At 43.6% G+C, this 16,651-nt stretch overlaps 1 protein-coding gene across 4 annotated transcripts in view; it reads right to left on the reverse strand.

Annotated features, from left to right (window-relative positions):
- ENOX1 (ecto-NOX disulfide-thiol exchanger 1) overlaps positions 1 to 16,651 on the reverse strand; it is an 899,109-nt gene that overhangs the window by 221,667 nt on the left and 660,791 nt on the right. For all 4 annotated transcript variants that reach the window (XM_075336870.1, XM_075336871.1, XM_075336868.1 and 1 more), the window contains one exon: positions 2,805 to 3,038. In XM_075336870.1, the coding sequence (XP_075192985.1) occupies positions 2,805 to 3,038 (234 nt within the window). The remainder of the gene's footprint in view (positions 1 to 2,804; positions 3,039 to 16,651) is intronic.

Consider the following 16,651-nt stretch of genomic DNA (forward strand, 5'->3'; position numbering starts at 1 on the left):
TCGGTCATCGGGCCACTAGCTAAAGATCTCAGACAGTGACCCTCAGTAACAGTGGCTCTTAGCCTTGTGCTTAGCACCACAAAACAAAATACAGGTCGTACCATTCATCACAGTGATGACAGTGATAATCTGTCCTTCCCCAGACTAACAATATTGTAGGGAAAGCTTATCGTCCTCATACTTAGCTTTCCCAATTATCCAGCTTGAGACATGAATAAGTGGAGTGTGAATCCAGCCTTCCAGACTCCAATAATTAAGTCCTATTCAATATTTTAGACCCACAGCTGAAAGAAAAGCATTTTTTTCTGCTGCCCACACCTTGGTTACCTAAAAAGTTACTGTATTTTTCGCTTTATAAGACGCACTTTTCGTCCCAAAAATTTGGGAGGAAAATGGGGGGTGCGTCTTATAATCCGAATATAGCGGTACCTGTCTGTGCGGCGATCGGGCGGCCGGGTGCCTGAGTCTGCGTGCAAGTGGCCGGGTACCTGTGCTTGCGTGCGGTGGCAGCCGGGCACCCGTGGCTGTGTGCCGGCGGCAGCCGGGTGCTGTGTGCCGGTGGCAGTCGGGTGCCTGTGCGGGCAAGCAGGTGGCTGCCGCCCTCACACAGGCACCCGGCTGCCGCCAGCACGCAAGCACAGGTACCCTGCCGCTTGCACGCAGGGTGGGCGGGCAGCCTGCTGGCTGCCACTCTGTGCATGCGGGGCGGGCGGCTGTGCAGCAAGTTACCCAGTTTGTCCGCGGTCCCACTTTCAAATGATGGCGCCGGGAGCGTGTGCAGATGGAGCTCTTGGATGAGAGCTCCATCAGCGCACGCGCTGCTCCGGGAGTCAGCGCGTGCGCAGATGGAGGCCTGGAATGAGAGCTCCATCTGCGCATGCGCTGGCTCCGGGCGCCATCACTTGAATCGGAACCGTGGACACACTGGGAAAGCACCGCTTCGGTTTGCTCCACCACTGAACCGTCGCCGCCGCTGCCACCACTGAGCCGTCACCGCTGCTGCCACGACTGAGCCGTCACCGCCGCTGCTACCACTGAGCAGTCACCGCCGCTGCCACCACTGAGCAGTCACCGCCGCTGCCACCACTGAGCCGTCACCGCCGCTGCCACCACTGAGCCGTCACCGCCGCTGCCACCACTGAGCCACCATTTGAACCGGGACCGCGGACACTCTCACTGCACCGCCGCCGCTGCTGCCGCCACCACAGAGCCCGCGGCTTCTGCCACCGCGCCTGCCACCACTGACCCACCGCGCCTGCCAGCACAACCTGTGCCTCCTGTGACCCGCTTCACCACCACTGCTGCCCCCCTCCGGTAAGAGAACACTGGAGTATAAGACGGACCCCATTTTTCTTTTTTTATGTCTAAATTTGGGGTGCGTCTTATAATCCGGTGCGTCTTATAAAGCGAAAAATACGGTACTTTAGCAGCTGAACTACTGTTAGATAAGATTTATTTGGCTAGCAGGTTGTCCATATTTTAAGAAGGTTATATAGAAAGAATGCAACACCTTACATGTGTAATAGGAGTACTGGATTGTTCCAATTTTTAACGGTATGTTCGCATGTGGCTGATGAAAGTTTGTTGCGGACTCTTGAGTTTCACCCTGAACTCAACTGTGAGCCTCACAACAAATTGACAACCAACCCACAATATAAACTGAAATTCCATCCTTCAGGTAAATGTCCGCCCGCTTTTGTAATAAGCTGCAGATTTTTAGTCTTAGAAAATTGTATCGTCCCACCTGTGAACATGGGGCGTAAAAACTTTCCATACACAGACTGTAGCTGGCTGAATCGGCCGATATAGACAGGTTTGGACGATTGCCTAATGTGTACGTAGGCCACTGACAGATTATGTCGGAGGAGATAAGAAAGTGCCATTTCCAATTTCAGAGTGCTGAACCTTCTGTTCTGGCAGCAACTTCCACATAGAGAACACAGGAGCACCCAGCAGAGAGAGAGTTCATACATTTGGGAAAGTTGGGCGAGCCAGCCGAACAATTGGCCGAACCATCATTTGGCTGACATCTCTCTAAAGTGTATGGGAGAGGGATTTTAATACCCATTACACTAATAAAAAGCACAACAGGCTTCAAAAAAGGACCAAGTAAATCAGTAGGGAAAACATCCCAACATGTTAGAATATATCTACTCCCACAATTAGTTTCTATGAGAAAATGTTAAAATGACACATTCTATAACTAGTTAGCCATTTATATTATGGCCTCCTTCAGGCTTAGAATTCATCCACCATATAAATATGATATATATATATATATATATATATATATATATATATATATATATATAGATAGATAGATAGATAGATAGATAGATAGATCTAAATATATCTTTTTTTTTTTCTAAACAATTCTAGGTTTTTAGTCTGCACTAATTCTCCATATTAGTCTACATATTCCCCTTCCAATGCCACTGCGGATCCACAAAAAAAAAAAAAGAAAATTCAGTGTTACCTGTTGGGATTATCTCTCCAAAGTTTGCCATTGTCCAATCGGTGCTGTATTAAACTGTATACAGGCACACGTCCCTTTGTTAAGTGTAAAGGTAACACTCAATTTTCAATTTATTCACAAATATTCAGTAGAAATAACAGCACAAAGTAAAGTTGGAAAGATGCTCATTGTATCTCATGAAGATTGCAAGTATTTAGTGAAACAAAGATTAGCAGTGGTGACTAAATAAATCAATGTATCATCGGAATGCAATACAAATGCACAGACATTTCTAATTCTATGTACCATACTCAAAATTGTGAGCCAAGGTAGGCAAGCAAGCACTTACCTTTCAGCTTTTCGGTGAGCACTGTGGCTTCATGTTCAGAATAATGCATGATTGCTGGGGGTGATGGAGGCCGTAGCTCGTCTACTTCTAGTTTGCGCCGATGACGCTCTTCCCTTGCAAGCATTCTCTGTTTGCATTCCCATTCATAGAAATCATCTCTTGCTTGGGCAAAATCTACGTGCAAGCGACCAGAGTCCTTTTTATCTGTGCTGGATCCTAGTCTCATTCTGTAACCTTCAAACACCAAAATATCAGAATTACAATTTCATAAGATAAATAATGTAAGTCAGCACATATAATTTAAGTCATGACAATTTTATAGTGTTATCATATAAGTATTAATGTATTGTACAATTGAAATACTAAGAATGGTAACAAATTCCATCAATGTACAATGATATTTTTTGCTATAATGGCATTTATCAAGCATCATGGCACAGCGCATTAAAAACTTGGGCTCCAAATCATCAAAACCAATGTTGTCCATACTGGAGTCAGAGGTATTAGATTCATTAAGAGAAAGGGCGGCTTTGCACGTTGCAACATCGCACGTGCGATGTCGGGTGGGGTCAAATCGAAAGTGACGCACATCCGGCGTCACTTTCGACATCGTAGTGTGTAAATCCTAGATGATACGATTAACGAGCGCAAAAGCGTCGTTATCGTATCATCGGTGTATTCTCCGACATTTCCATAATGCCGGTGCAGAGACAGGTACAATGTTGTTCCTTGTTCCTGCGGCTGCACACATCGCTGTGTGTAAAGCCACAGGAGCAAGGAACATCTCCTACCTGCCTCCCGGCTGCAATGATAAGGAAGGAGGTAGGCGGGATGTATTGGCCGCCTGCCGTGTGACGTCGCTATGACGCCGCACGACCCGCCCCTTAGGAAGGAGGCGGGTCGCCGGCCAGAGCGACGGTCGCAGGGCAGGTGAGTGCATGTGAAGCTGGCGTAGCGATAATGTTCGCTACGCCAGCTATCACAAGATATCGTACCTGCGACGGGGGCGGGGACCATCGCGTGCGACATCGCAGCATCGTCTTGCAATGTTGCAACGTGCAAAGCCCGCCAAAGAGTCATGTGCCTCCGAGCACCTCGCCACAAATCTTATTCCAGTCAGTAATACCATGCTTCCTTTCCGCCCAATTTGGCAGAGCTAAACGACACCGAAAGAGCCAAAAGTTCCAAAATATTATTTATTTAAGTGTTTTATGCCAGATTTCTGGTGAACACACAGATACAGAGTTTATACTCTTTTTATTGGGTACTGACTAACTGTTTTCTTAGAGTTTTTTTTAAAACATCCTCCTCTTAGACGTGTACTTCTATATTTTTCTGGATGTTTTACGGAGCCAAAAACATTTGTCTAACAGGAGCACTCCGGCAATTTATTTTTATTACTCCGTCTGTTAAGTGTCAGTAATGTGTTTGTATACTTACCCGTTGTCACCTGTTGCATCATGTTAAAGCACTTGTTACCTGCAGAGCATCCTCTGTGTGGAGCGGAGGAAATTTTGCAAATGGCAAAAGATGGAAACAGATGGAGCAATAATAAAAAGAGAAGTCCGGAGTGCTCCTCTGAATCAGGATGTTGGGTGAGAAGAGATCCTGGCATCTGACTGTATGATGCCTTCATATATAATTAATGATTTGCTTTTCTTGAGGTGTGGTCTTTTCCGAGATTGAAACTCTCAACCATTAGTAGTGGGCATGAAGCTGCACTGGTCAGTATAAGAGGATCTCCTCTGCCTAAGCCTTGAGTCACGCGAGTGTATAAAAAAATTGTCCCCATTCTCATACAGAAAAGTGGGACAGATCTTTGTTACTTGTTATCCGTGTGCAATCCATTTTATTACTCAGCAGTTATTAATCTTTTACAGTACCATCATTAGTTTCCCATCTTACGGAATTGTAATGTATTCGTATAAATTGGATGCCATAATGATGGTCTATATGGCATCTGATTTTTTTCTGCACTGTACTGATTCCGGAGTTGAATCATAGCATGCTGCAATTTATTTCCTCATGGCGAATACAGCTTGGAAAAAATCACAGATCTGCACTACATCACTGAGTAACATTGGTCAGCGTGCAATCACTTTTTTACCATATTGCACTTATCCAATTTATATAGCAGTCTTCTTTTTTTACAAACATTTGTACACAGAAATACATCTCTGTGTACCAGTATGTCTTTATAAATCTGAATACTAGGGGTACATTTTCAGTAGAGAGTTACTAAAAAGAATAACAATTACAAGAGTAACATTTCAATACAATTTGTAAAAATAAACATCATAAACCTGTAAAACAACCCAAAACCTTTATATCTAAATGGTAATTGTAACAACCTATACAGTACAGTAAACAGACATACTGTGATCGGTATATAAAATTTTGTTTAAAAAAGCGTGACTTTTTCTACATTCAATCCGTTAAAATAAGTAATATAAATATAATCGGTAATTCTCACGTATGGAAGAATAGTACATAAAAAAACAGCTATTCGCACACAAAAACCCCCAACTCATTGTGGAGTCACATGAAAGTAAAATGATACGGTTATTAAAATAGTGAATGATCTAACAAAAAAAAAAGTCATCTGCACAAGTGCATCACAAAAATGTCCTTGAGAATATGCATGTTCTATGTGTATGTGCGTATGTATTGTATGTGTGAGTGCACATGTTCATTACATATACATGTCTAATGGGTAAATGTGCGGTAGATATTAGTACGCACAAATTTTATACTTAACACTGAAATTGCAACTTCAAGAAAGAAAAGTCATTTAAGTTAAGGAAATCACTGGATCAATAGTCATTTTAATAATGAACAAAATATAAAAAAATGGAAACAAAATTTTCAAAAACATCTTTATTTGTTCAGTATCTTGTATGAAATACATGGATATACACATCTTGGCATACTAGCAATGAGGTTATTAATGAGTTGCTGATTAACGTTTTGCCACGCTAAATGCACTTGAGAACACAAATTATCAAGATCCGCTGCTGGCAGCTCACTTTGCAAATGCCAACCACTGACATATCAGATTTTCTCAATGGAAGACAAGATGAGAGATGTTTCACACCAAACAAGTTGCTTAGAAAAGCACGTGCAACCTGTGGCCTGGCGTTGTGTTGAAAACTGCACCTGGGACACTTTAGAGAAATAAATCAATGTAACCCTGAGCAGTAGTGTAACTGGAGTGACGACTAAAGGGGTCCGGCTACCATACAGTATGCAGTCCCGTCATAATCTCCAGAGTAGGACTGGTGTGGTGTGATGCTGCCTCGTGAATGCCTCTTCACCGCATTGCACAAGTTGTTTACAGACCAATCTCTGGCAATTGTTACATCCCAGGCAAAAGCAAGACTCGTCACTGAAGATCTCCATTGCAGTCTTAGCACCATGAAAGCATTTGCGTGAAGTCAAAAGAACACCTGTAGCTGGATGTCTGGTTTGTAGCCCAGAGTCATGCAAATGTCTTCTGACGGTTTGTGTAGACAGTGTTTGACATCTTAGGCTTGGTATGTGGTATCTAACTTCACTTGCAGTAGATAATCGATCACTACGCGCCATTCTTCTAATTTGAGATTATGTCCATGCAGATGGTCGCCTCTGTGCACTGTTTGGGGTCATTCCTGTTCATCTTCATTCTCCCAAAGAGAACACACAAGATTGAAAGTTGCTGAAATATCAGTGATCTGCTTGATTGGAAAACCATGGATTTAGATCAAGGATTCTGTCCCTCTCAATTTGCGACACCTATCAATATCAAGTTACACTGATGAACAGGAGGTATTGCACAATCATACCACGAGATTAATATGCTTTATATGGTTTCAGGCTTATAATAAAAATTTGTTTTCAATCTGGTTTTTATGCCAATCCTACATGCCACAGATTGAAGTTGGGTGCCTGAAAAAAATGACCAGTTGCAGATCCTTGCAACACCTGCCACTTGCTCGAACTGCATAACCTTGTAGCTTGCCTTTCTGGGTGTTGCAGTGTCAATGCTGAAGAGTGTGTGTGTGTGTGTGTGTGTGTGTGTGTGTGTGTGTGTGTGAGAGAGAGAAACTATGTATAAAAAGGTGTGAGTGTATATGCAGGAGTGACATGATGCAGGAGGGGGCCAGGCACAAGTACTGCACAGGGGCCCTTCAAAGTCTGTCTGTCCTTGATGGGATTACATAGATTGTGAACATATTTCTTTTTAAAGAATACAGCTTTTGCAGGGTGATAGCATAAATTATAATTGCCATCAGTCTCAGGTGAGCTTTGGATTTCTGCTTACAGAATCACGAGATGTTTGAGTTTCCTCCCTAATTAAATCCAAAAGGTGCATCCCACTGTCACACAGAGTTTTGCACAAACTTCGCCGACTGTCATTGGATTATGTTCAGATTGCAGATTTTAACACTCCACCTGATGGTTTCTATGGTGTCTGGAATCAACACAGGCAGACTCGGACGTCGACCTGTTGTGTGCTGATTCATAGGCAGGCTAGCAAGAGTTAACCTCTGCTAGTCTGCTTGCTCCTTTAATCACATGTGGTGGGGAGACCTATCACAGCTGCTCCCCTCCTACTTATGCTGATTGAAATCATCCACCCATGCCAGATACAGTTCATTCTTTGTTGGTCTGTGAGGTGTGGTGTCCCAGACTCTCTGGTGAACGTTGTTATTGCTTGGAGTGGTTGAGGAGTTTCCACCTGTCTGTACTTTCTTCTTGCTCTTGTTTTTCCTCCTGAATGTCTTATTGCCTTTACCTTTGTGTGTGTATACTGTGTGACATGTGTGACAGAATTTTAGTTTTCCCTTGGCTCTCAATCTGTGGGGTTCAACACATCAACACACTCCTCTCCCATCCCCTCCTTGCGGGAGGGTGAATCAGATCAGGACTGGTCAGTAGCAGGGATAGGAAGGAGACTTAGGCTTCTCCACCATTAGGAGTATCCATGAAGCTAGGGATAGCATAGGGCCCCCTAGCTTGAGGGACAGTTCCCCGCTATCCCATATTCTTCGTGACACCTACAGATTTCCATAGTTCTGAAGCTTCATGTACATATTGTATGCAAACATTTAACATCCAAGGGCCAAAGTAACTGCAAGAAGAAGTGGTAAAATTGGAAAACGCCCAAGTTAAAATTTTTATTTTACTAGGCCTTTAAATATATATTTTTTTGTATTCTATAGGCACAAAGAAATCTTTCTTCTTTTTTTAACTATAGTTTCCCAAACTTCTTAGAGAAGCGGTCGCACATTTTATGCTGTGCTGTATACTTTGCCGGTTCTTATTTGTTACAGCAGATGACCTTTCCACCCGACACTTATATTTTATTGCCGGGATATAATAAACGGTCGGCTTGGAAACTACACATGTATAAATAAAGACCGTTAAGACAAAATGTTGCTGCAAGGCCATCAGAACTGATTTTCCAATATTTAATGATACAGCATAAACAAATATCACACTTCACTGGCAGACCTGTTATTTTCTTACTGGAACCGGAAAGACAGCTGTGAGGTCCTACGGGGAATAAATGCCTTCTCGGAGAACATGACCCCAGAGGTAAAAAGGACACAACTAATTTGTCTCTACAATGTGAGCTTTTTTTTAAAAAAAAAATAGCAATAGGTTTGGAACAAACCTTAAATTTGCCAAGACATTCTCTGCTCAATCAAGTGACAAGCCTCTCGGCATCCTAATGACAGTGTGATGGCAGCTGGCAGGACTAGCCGCCTGGTATGCCTAAGCTTGATAAGTGGATCAGATGAGACTGCACATGGCTTGATAACACAAACATACTCACTAACACTTACAGGAACAGGAAAACTTGCTGATAGGTTACTAATTGCATTGCCGAAGTCTCCATGGCAACCACACTTTTCGGCTTTCTTCCAAGCATCATGGATTTTTACACATTAATTCAAGAAATGTGTTTATTATTTGGCACTTGAAGAACAAGATCAGCACTGACAGCCTTGGTTTGGAAGAATATACTCATTATGAGATCAAAAAGTTGTATGGCAACAGTGATTGCAGTGTTGTTTACCGAAAGTGTTGACAACTTGGGGTTCATTAGTTTTCCTTTTCTCCATGAAAAATAAATAAATAATGGAAATGTGACGAGTCGCCTTAAAGGTGTAAAGAAAATCAAATGTTGTAGATGGACTTTAGAAAATGAGCTGAGGACTACCCCTAATTATAAGATCAGAGATATATAAAGATAATCTTCATAGCATGTGGCACAAGAATGCATAGAATGTGTCATCAATGGTATGGCCACACTTTCTACAGAGTTCTGGCGGCCAATATTAAATCCAGCAAATGTTATAAGCATGGCAACCTGAAAATGCTTCATTCCATAACACTAATCTGGCACGAGTCCGGTATATCGGCTCACATTCTCTCTTGTAGACCTGCGATTTAAATGATGGTTTACATTGCTCAAAATATTAGGTAGAGCTATAATAAAAAGAAAAAACCCTGAAGCCTTGGTGCCCAGTACAAGACGCCTGCTTATTGTGATCCTCTCATTTGCCTCCAGTGTACATTAGTTGGAGCCATCAGATGGGCTTTCGTTGTCAAGTTGTGCGCTTTCCAAAAAGTCAATGGAGACCCTCTCTACATATGATTCTGCACCTTCTCTCCTGACATTGTCAATAACTGCTAGAATGATGAGGCTATGGAAATCTGAAGAATCTCTTCAAGTCATATGATAGCCCCTCATCTGATGAAGAAAAACAAACTATTGTTCATCACATTTTCCTCATATGTTACAAAATGGAACACTACAGTTGCTACTTTTTGATATCAGCAGATAAAATGTTGCGCAGGATATTAAGCTGTTGTCCAGGGTTCCTCCTCTTGGACCTTTCCTGCACGGGAAGGGTGTGTTCAGGACACTAAGGCTGTGTGCACACATTGCATTTTTACAATTTTTTTTTTTTAGTGCAGATTTGTCACAAAACCTAAAGGGTTTCCTGATACCAGCAAAGCTGATGAGAAGTTTTTTCTTCTTGCAAATTTGCTACAGAAATAAATCTGCAGTATGTCATTTTTTTAGGAGCTTTTGCTGCTGATTTCACTTATTCTAATGAATGGGAAAAATCTGCAACAAAAACGCAACGAAAATACACCGAAACAAATAAAAAACTTGCATTTTTGCCACTGTGTTGTTCCTACAAAGAGATGCAGAATATTCTGCACAAATCCCAATACTTGTGCAGATAGCCTAAAGATGAACTTAGCCGGCCTCCAGTGATGTTCCACATTTATTGGCTTTGTAAGGCTTGATCATGGTCAGCCTTAAGGCCCCGGTACATGCAACGACGTATCTAACGATATATCGCCGGGGTCACGGATTCCGTGCCGCACATCTGGCATAGTTAGCGACAACGTTGCGTGTGACACCAACGAACGGCCGTTAACGATCAAAAATACTTACCATATTGTTGATCGTTGACACGTCATTTATTTTCAAAAAATCATTGATTGTTGCAGGACGGAGGTTGTTCGTTGTTCCCGAGGCAGCACACATCGCTACGTGTGACACCTCAGGAACGACGAACTACAGCTTACCTGCGGCCGCCGGCAATGAGGTAGGAAGGAGGTGGGCGGGATGTTACGGCCGCTCATCTCCGCCCCTCCACTTCTATTGGGCGGCCACTTAGTGATGCCGTACGAACCGCCCCCTTGGAAAGGAGGCAGTTTGCAGGCAACAGCGACATCACTAGGCAGGTAAGTTCGTGTGACGGCTCCTAAGGATTTTGTATGCCAAAGGCAGCGATTTGCCCGTGACGCACAAACGACGGGGGTGGGTGCTTTCACCAACGATATCGCTAGCGATATCGCTGCGTGTAAAGCCCCCTTTAGGCTACAGTCACATATACCACCCAGGGCAGTCAGGTTTTTTTTGGACAGTACACTAACCCATAAAGTTTAATTAAGGTATAAATGCATGAATTTTAAAAACGAGTCCATGTCTCTGATCCGTGAGACTCCGAGCGAGACCTATTCTCACCAATGTTACATAGCAGACTAAGACATTAATCCCTTCACCCCCGGGCAATTTTCCGTTTTGTTTTTTTTGCTCCGCTTCTTCCGAGAGCCGTAACCTTTTTATTTTTCGGTCAATCTTGCCATATAAGGGCTTTTTTTTTGCGGGATGAGCTGTACTTTTAAATTAAACCAATAGTTTTACCATATAGTGTACTGGAAAACAGCAAAAAAATTTCAAGTACGGACAAACTGCAAAAAAAGTGTGATTGCACAAATAGTTTTTGAGATATTTTATTCACCATGTTAACTATATAATAAAACTGATGTGTTGGTGTGATGCCTCAGGTTGGTACGAGTTTGTAGACACCAAACATGTATAGGTTTACTTTTATCTAAAGGTTTAAAAAAAAAAAAAAAAAAAATCACAAATTTGTCCCAAAAAAGTAGCGCACTTTTATCGCCATTTTCCGAAACCTGTAGCCTTCTAATTTTTCAGGATCTATGGCTCAGTGACTGCTTAATTTTTGCGCCTCGAGCTGGCGTTTTTAATAGTACCATTTTTGCGCAGATGTTAGGTTTTGATCGCCTGTTATTGCATTTTGTGCAAAATTTGCGGCGACCAAAAAACGTCAGTTTGGCGTTTGGAATTTTTTTGCTGCTACGCCGTTTACCAATCAGATGAATTGATTTTATATTTTGATATATTGGGCATTTCTGAACGCGGCGATACAAAATGTGTATATTTTTTAACGCTTTAATTTTTAATGGGCCGATTGGGGGATGATTTGAACTTTTGTTTTTTTAATTTTTTAAAACATTTTTTTATTTTTATTTTTTATTTTCCTAGGTCCCCTAGGAGACTATAACGATCAGCTGTTTGATCGCTCTTCCATTTCTCCATATCATAGCTACACAGCTGAGATCTGGAGAAAAGGGTCTTTACTCTCACATACGGCAGTCTGCCTGCAGTGAAAGTGGCTCATGATATTTACAGGAGTCATCACATGACCCTGTGCTACCATGGTAACCACCGGAAGTCACGTGATCACGTTACGTGACTTCTGATGAGGGTGGGTAAGTTATGCTAATGGCAGCGCGCTGATACATCTCACTGTCAGGTTTTAGCAGCGAGATGTAAGGGGATTAATAGGCGCGGGTGGAACGCGATTCCATTCGCGCCTGGCAGGCACACATGTCAGCTGTTGAAATCAGCTGAGATGTGCGTGGATCACAGCGGACTGCCCGTGGGAATTAACCTCACACAATACATGACATACCCAGTACGTCATGTGTCGTGAAGAGGTTAATGTACATTGGGATCGGTGAGACAAGAATGAAGCAAGTTAAACATACTTTGCACTTCAGAGTTCCTTCCTAGTTTACATGTTTTTCACAATTAAGAGTCAAAGGATAAAAAAATGTCCAGGTTGTCTATCTGCATTAGTGGAAAAAAAAACAAACAAACCCAAATACAGATGCAACTAGGATGTAAGAAAAAAACTCATTCTGTTTCTTAGATGGTAACATCACATAGTGAGAACCTGTGTAGCCACACTAGATACATACACTGGCCCTGTAATAGAAGCACTTTGTATGGCTGAGTATTACGGGTTATGATGATCACATGAATCTCAATTTCCCATTTTATAACGTATTGTCATATAACTAGGATATGCCACCAATGGTAAGAGTTCCTGACTGAGCCGGAGAATGATGAGGCTTCAGATATTATTTACTAATGTGTCCCCTTTCACTGTTCTTCATCTGCAAAATAGAGCCCTAGCCTCGTGCTTATTGCAATTTTTTGTGAGAGGTACAGTGACTAAACATGCTGATTTTGAACTTTTTCTCTCTCCTTTATGACATTTACCGTATGGGTTAATTACTTTTAGAATATGATAAAATAGACTATTAAAAAAAATGGGACAAGCCCATTTTTTTATTTCTCTACTTTTTAACTGGAAAAGGGTGAGGAGGTGGCCATTTTTTATATCTTTTACTCTGCTTCAGATTTTGAAGAAAAACATTTTTACTTCGTTTTTAAGCTCAAATAGGAATTTGAACCAGAGATCCCTAGATCACTTGTTTTATAACCTGTAATACAACTGTCCTGCAAAATATAGTGTAAAAGATGGTCTTTTAACAAGCCCAGCCTATGGCTGTGCTTCACAGCCAAGTTGGCAGCCATGTTCACCAAGTTGGCAACTATGGGGTCCTTCTGTAGCCCATCAGGATCTGGTGGGAGCCTTCCATGCACCAGTGGTACCACCATTTAAATGCCACTGTCAATGACTGACAGAGGAATCTAGATGGCTAACAGCAGCGCTTAGAGTTCGCACCAGACACTGCTGTAATATAGGGAGATGTCGGCTGTGTGACACAGCCAACATCGGCCATGTGTGGATTAAGCTCAGCTCCTGAGCCTGCTCCACACATGTAGACAATGGAGTGGACATACAGTTGCTATCATACACCAAGGGGTTAAATACTCCAATACATATTATATAGCTATAAGACAAAACTCTTCAGCTTATCTCTCCCAAAATCCCCAATGCAGATGACCGTTCAGTTCGACCATGATAGGTACATTACAACAGGTGTGTCTTTTTACGGGTATTTTTTTTTAAATAAAGGAAAATTGAGGCTGCTGAAGTTGTGCAGTTGGTGCCCTACTTCTCAGAGTGGCAAACATGTCCCAGTGATATCGATAGGAGCAAGTTATAATAAATACTTTCCATATATTTATTCAGATTAATCTTTTGTGTGCTAATTATAACATATATATATATGCGGAAGGAGCTCCTGGGGAAATAATATGACAGTGTTACTTATTCACAGGCGTGTTCTATGTATCCATAACAGCAAGGCACAAACTAAGCCGGGATTCTTCATTATTGTGTAAAAAATGGGAAAAAGCTATGACCGTTCTTTAAGAGAAATACTTGTGTGCCTGAAACAAATTCTGAAAATTTCTGGATAGTCAGAATTATAATCGCTGAAGGTAACGGACATACATTCAGACCGGTTAATAACTCCTTGCTATACTCACATTTTGTGAAGTCTTGTGGGGAGCAAATACAACCACAGTAACTTAAAGGGACTGTCAGCACAGAATGACTGTTCAAACCAAGTACAGGGGGCTCGGTGCGCCATGGCGAGGCCAAATATTTATAGGGAATCTGTCATCAGGTTTTTGCTACTTCATCTGAGAGCAGCATTTTGTAGGCAAATAGATTCTGAAACTAACCATGGTTTACTTAGGGTACCGTCACACTTTAGCGACGCAGCAGCGATCCCACCAGCGATCTGACCTGGTCAGGATTGCAGCTGCGTCGCTACATGGTCGCTGGTGAGCTGTCAAACAGGCAGATCTCACCAGCAACCAGCCCCCAGCCAGCAGCGACGTGCAAGCGACGCTGTGCTTGCACGGAGCCGACGTCTGGAAGCTGCGGACACTGGTAACTAAGGTAAACATCGGGTATGGTTACCCGATGTTTACCTTAGTTACCAGCGCACACCACTTAGCTTAGCGTGTGCAGGGAGCAGGAGCCGGCACTGGCAGCATGAGAGCTGCGGAGGCTGGTAACGAAGGTAAATATCGGGTAACCACCTTGGTTACCCGAAGTTTACCTTGGTTACAGCTTACCGCAGGCTGTCAGACGCCGGCTCCTGCTCCCTGCACATTCAGGATTGTTGCTCTCTCGCTGTCACACACAGCGATGTGTGCTTATCAGCGGGAGAGCAACAATAAAAAAACGAACCAAGGCTGTGTGTAAGGAGCAGCAATCTCACAGCAGGGGCCAGATCGCTGCTCAGTGTCACACACAGCGAGATCGCTAATGAGGTCACAAAAAACGTGACTCAGCAGCGATCTCAGTAGCGATCTCGCTGTGTGTGAAGTACCCCTTAGATTACTGGCTGCCGCCATTCTGACATGATCAAAGAATTGAGTTTAGCTGAGTGAGCTCTCCTGTCCCCAACAGGCTGTCAATAGAGATTGTGCATGGACAGTAAAGGCCTCTTTACACACTGAGACTTCCTAGTGATCCCACCAGCGATCCCGACCTGGCCGGGATCGCTGGAAAGTCTCTGGTGAGCTGTCAAACAGGCAGACCTGGCCAACGACGCAGCAGCGATACGGACCTGCAGAAAGACCTAGCTGGTCGTTGGGGACGTGTCAAAGCAGCTATTTGAAAGGGAAGTCGCTAACGAAGTCGTTGTAACGGTGTCAAACACAACGATGTATGCTGTGCAGCGGGAAACAAAGGACCAAAAAATTATCCTGAAAGATTTGTAGCGATCAGCGACCTCACAGCGGGGGCCCTGTCGCTGATGCGTTTCACAGACTGCAATGTCGCTGGGGAGGTCGCTATTACGTCACAAAACCGGTGATGTTAAAGCGATGTCGCTAGCGATGTTGCAGTGTGTAAAAGAGCCTTAAGGTGTCAATCACAGCAGGGGGCATGCTGGACAACATGGCACAGGACTTCCTAGTCCTCTAATTCTAATCACAGAGCGATAAACCCTTTAGTATAGGTAAACAATAGAGCCAGCATGAATCATCCCAAATTGTTTAATTGGTCATATTGCTCTGTGAAAGATAATGTCATCCACACTTTTAAGGCCCAGTCACACTAAACAACTTACCAGCGATCCCAACAACGATACAACCTGATAGGGATCGCTGGTAAGTTGCTAGGAGGTCGCTGGTGAGATGTCACACTAAGCAACGCTCCAGCGATCCCACCAGCAACCTGACCTGGCAGGGATCGCTGGAGCATCGCTACACGGGTTGCTGGTGAGCTGTCACACAGGCACCAGCAACCAGTGACCAGCCCCCAGCCCACAGCGCCATGTGGAAGCGATGCTGCGCTTCGTAACTAAGGTAAATATCGGGTAACCAACCCGATATTTACCTTGGTTACCAGCGCACACCGCTTCGCGTTGGCTCCATGCACACCTAGCCACAGTACACATCGGGTTAATTACCAGATGTGTACTCTGCTACATGTGCAGGCAGCAGGAGCTGGCTTCTGCGGACGCTGGTAACCACGGTAAACATCGGGTAACCAAGAAGCTCTTACCTTGGTTACCCGATATTTACCTTCGTTACCAGCGTCCGCCGCTCTCACACTTGCCAGTGCCAGCTCCCTGTTCCCTGCACTCCTAGCCACAGTACACATCGGGTTAATTACCCGATGTGTACTGTGGGTACGTGTGCAGGGAGCCGGCACTGACAGCTGAGAGCGGCGGACGCTGGTAACGAAGGTAAATATCGGGTAACCAAGGTAAGGGCTTCTTGGTTACCTGATGTTTACCGTGGTTACCAGCATCCGCAGAAGCCGGTTCCTGCTGCCTGCACATTTAGTTGTTGCTCTGTCGCTGTCACACACAGCGATGTGTGCTTCACAGCGGGAGAGCAACAACTAAAAAATGGTCCAGGACATTCAGCAACAACCAACGACCTCACAGCAGGGGCCAGGTTGTTGCTTGATGTCACACACAGCAACATCGCTAGCAACATTGCTGCTACGTCACAAAAGTTGTTCCTTAGCAGCGATGTTGCTAGCGATGTTGCTTAGTGTGACGTGGCCTTTACTTATGTAATCTGTTGTTGCCAGAGTGAAAAAAGTATGGTTTTAATTAATATCCAATATGGTGTTAAGTGCTCTGGGAGTGTCAAAGCACATCCCAAGCCTCTGCCTCCTTGGTTCTATTCCCTGACCATACCATTTTCTTCTGCTTGGTTGACCCCAAGTTCACTACACACATGGTGAGCCCCTGGCCAAAATGTGAATACTCCCATAATCTATCAACATCGAAGAAGTGCGTGGACA

This window comes from Anomaloglossus baeobatrachus, chromosome 2 (assembly GCF_048569485.1).
Source record: "Anomaloglossus baeobatrachus isolate aAnoBae1 chromosome 2, aAnoBae1.hap1, whole genome shotgun sequence".
NCBI classification, from domain to species: Eukaryota; Metazoa; Chordata; class Amphibia; order Anura; family Aromobatidae; genus Anomaloglossus; species Anomaloglossus baeobatrachus.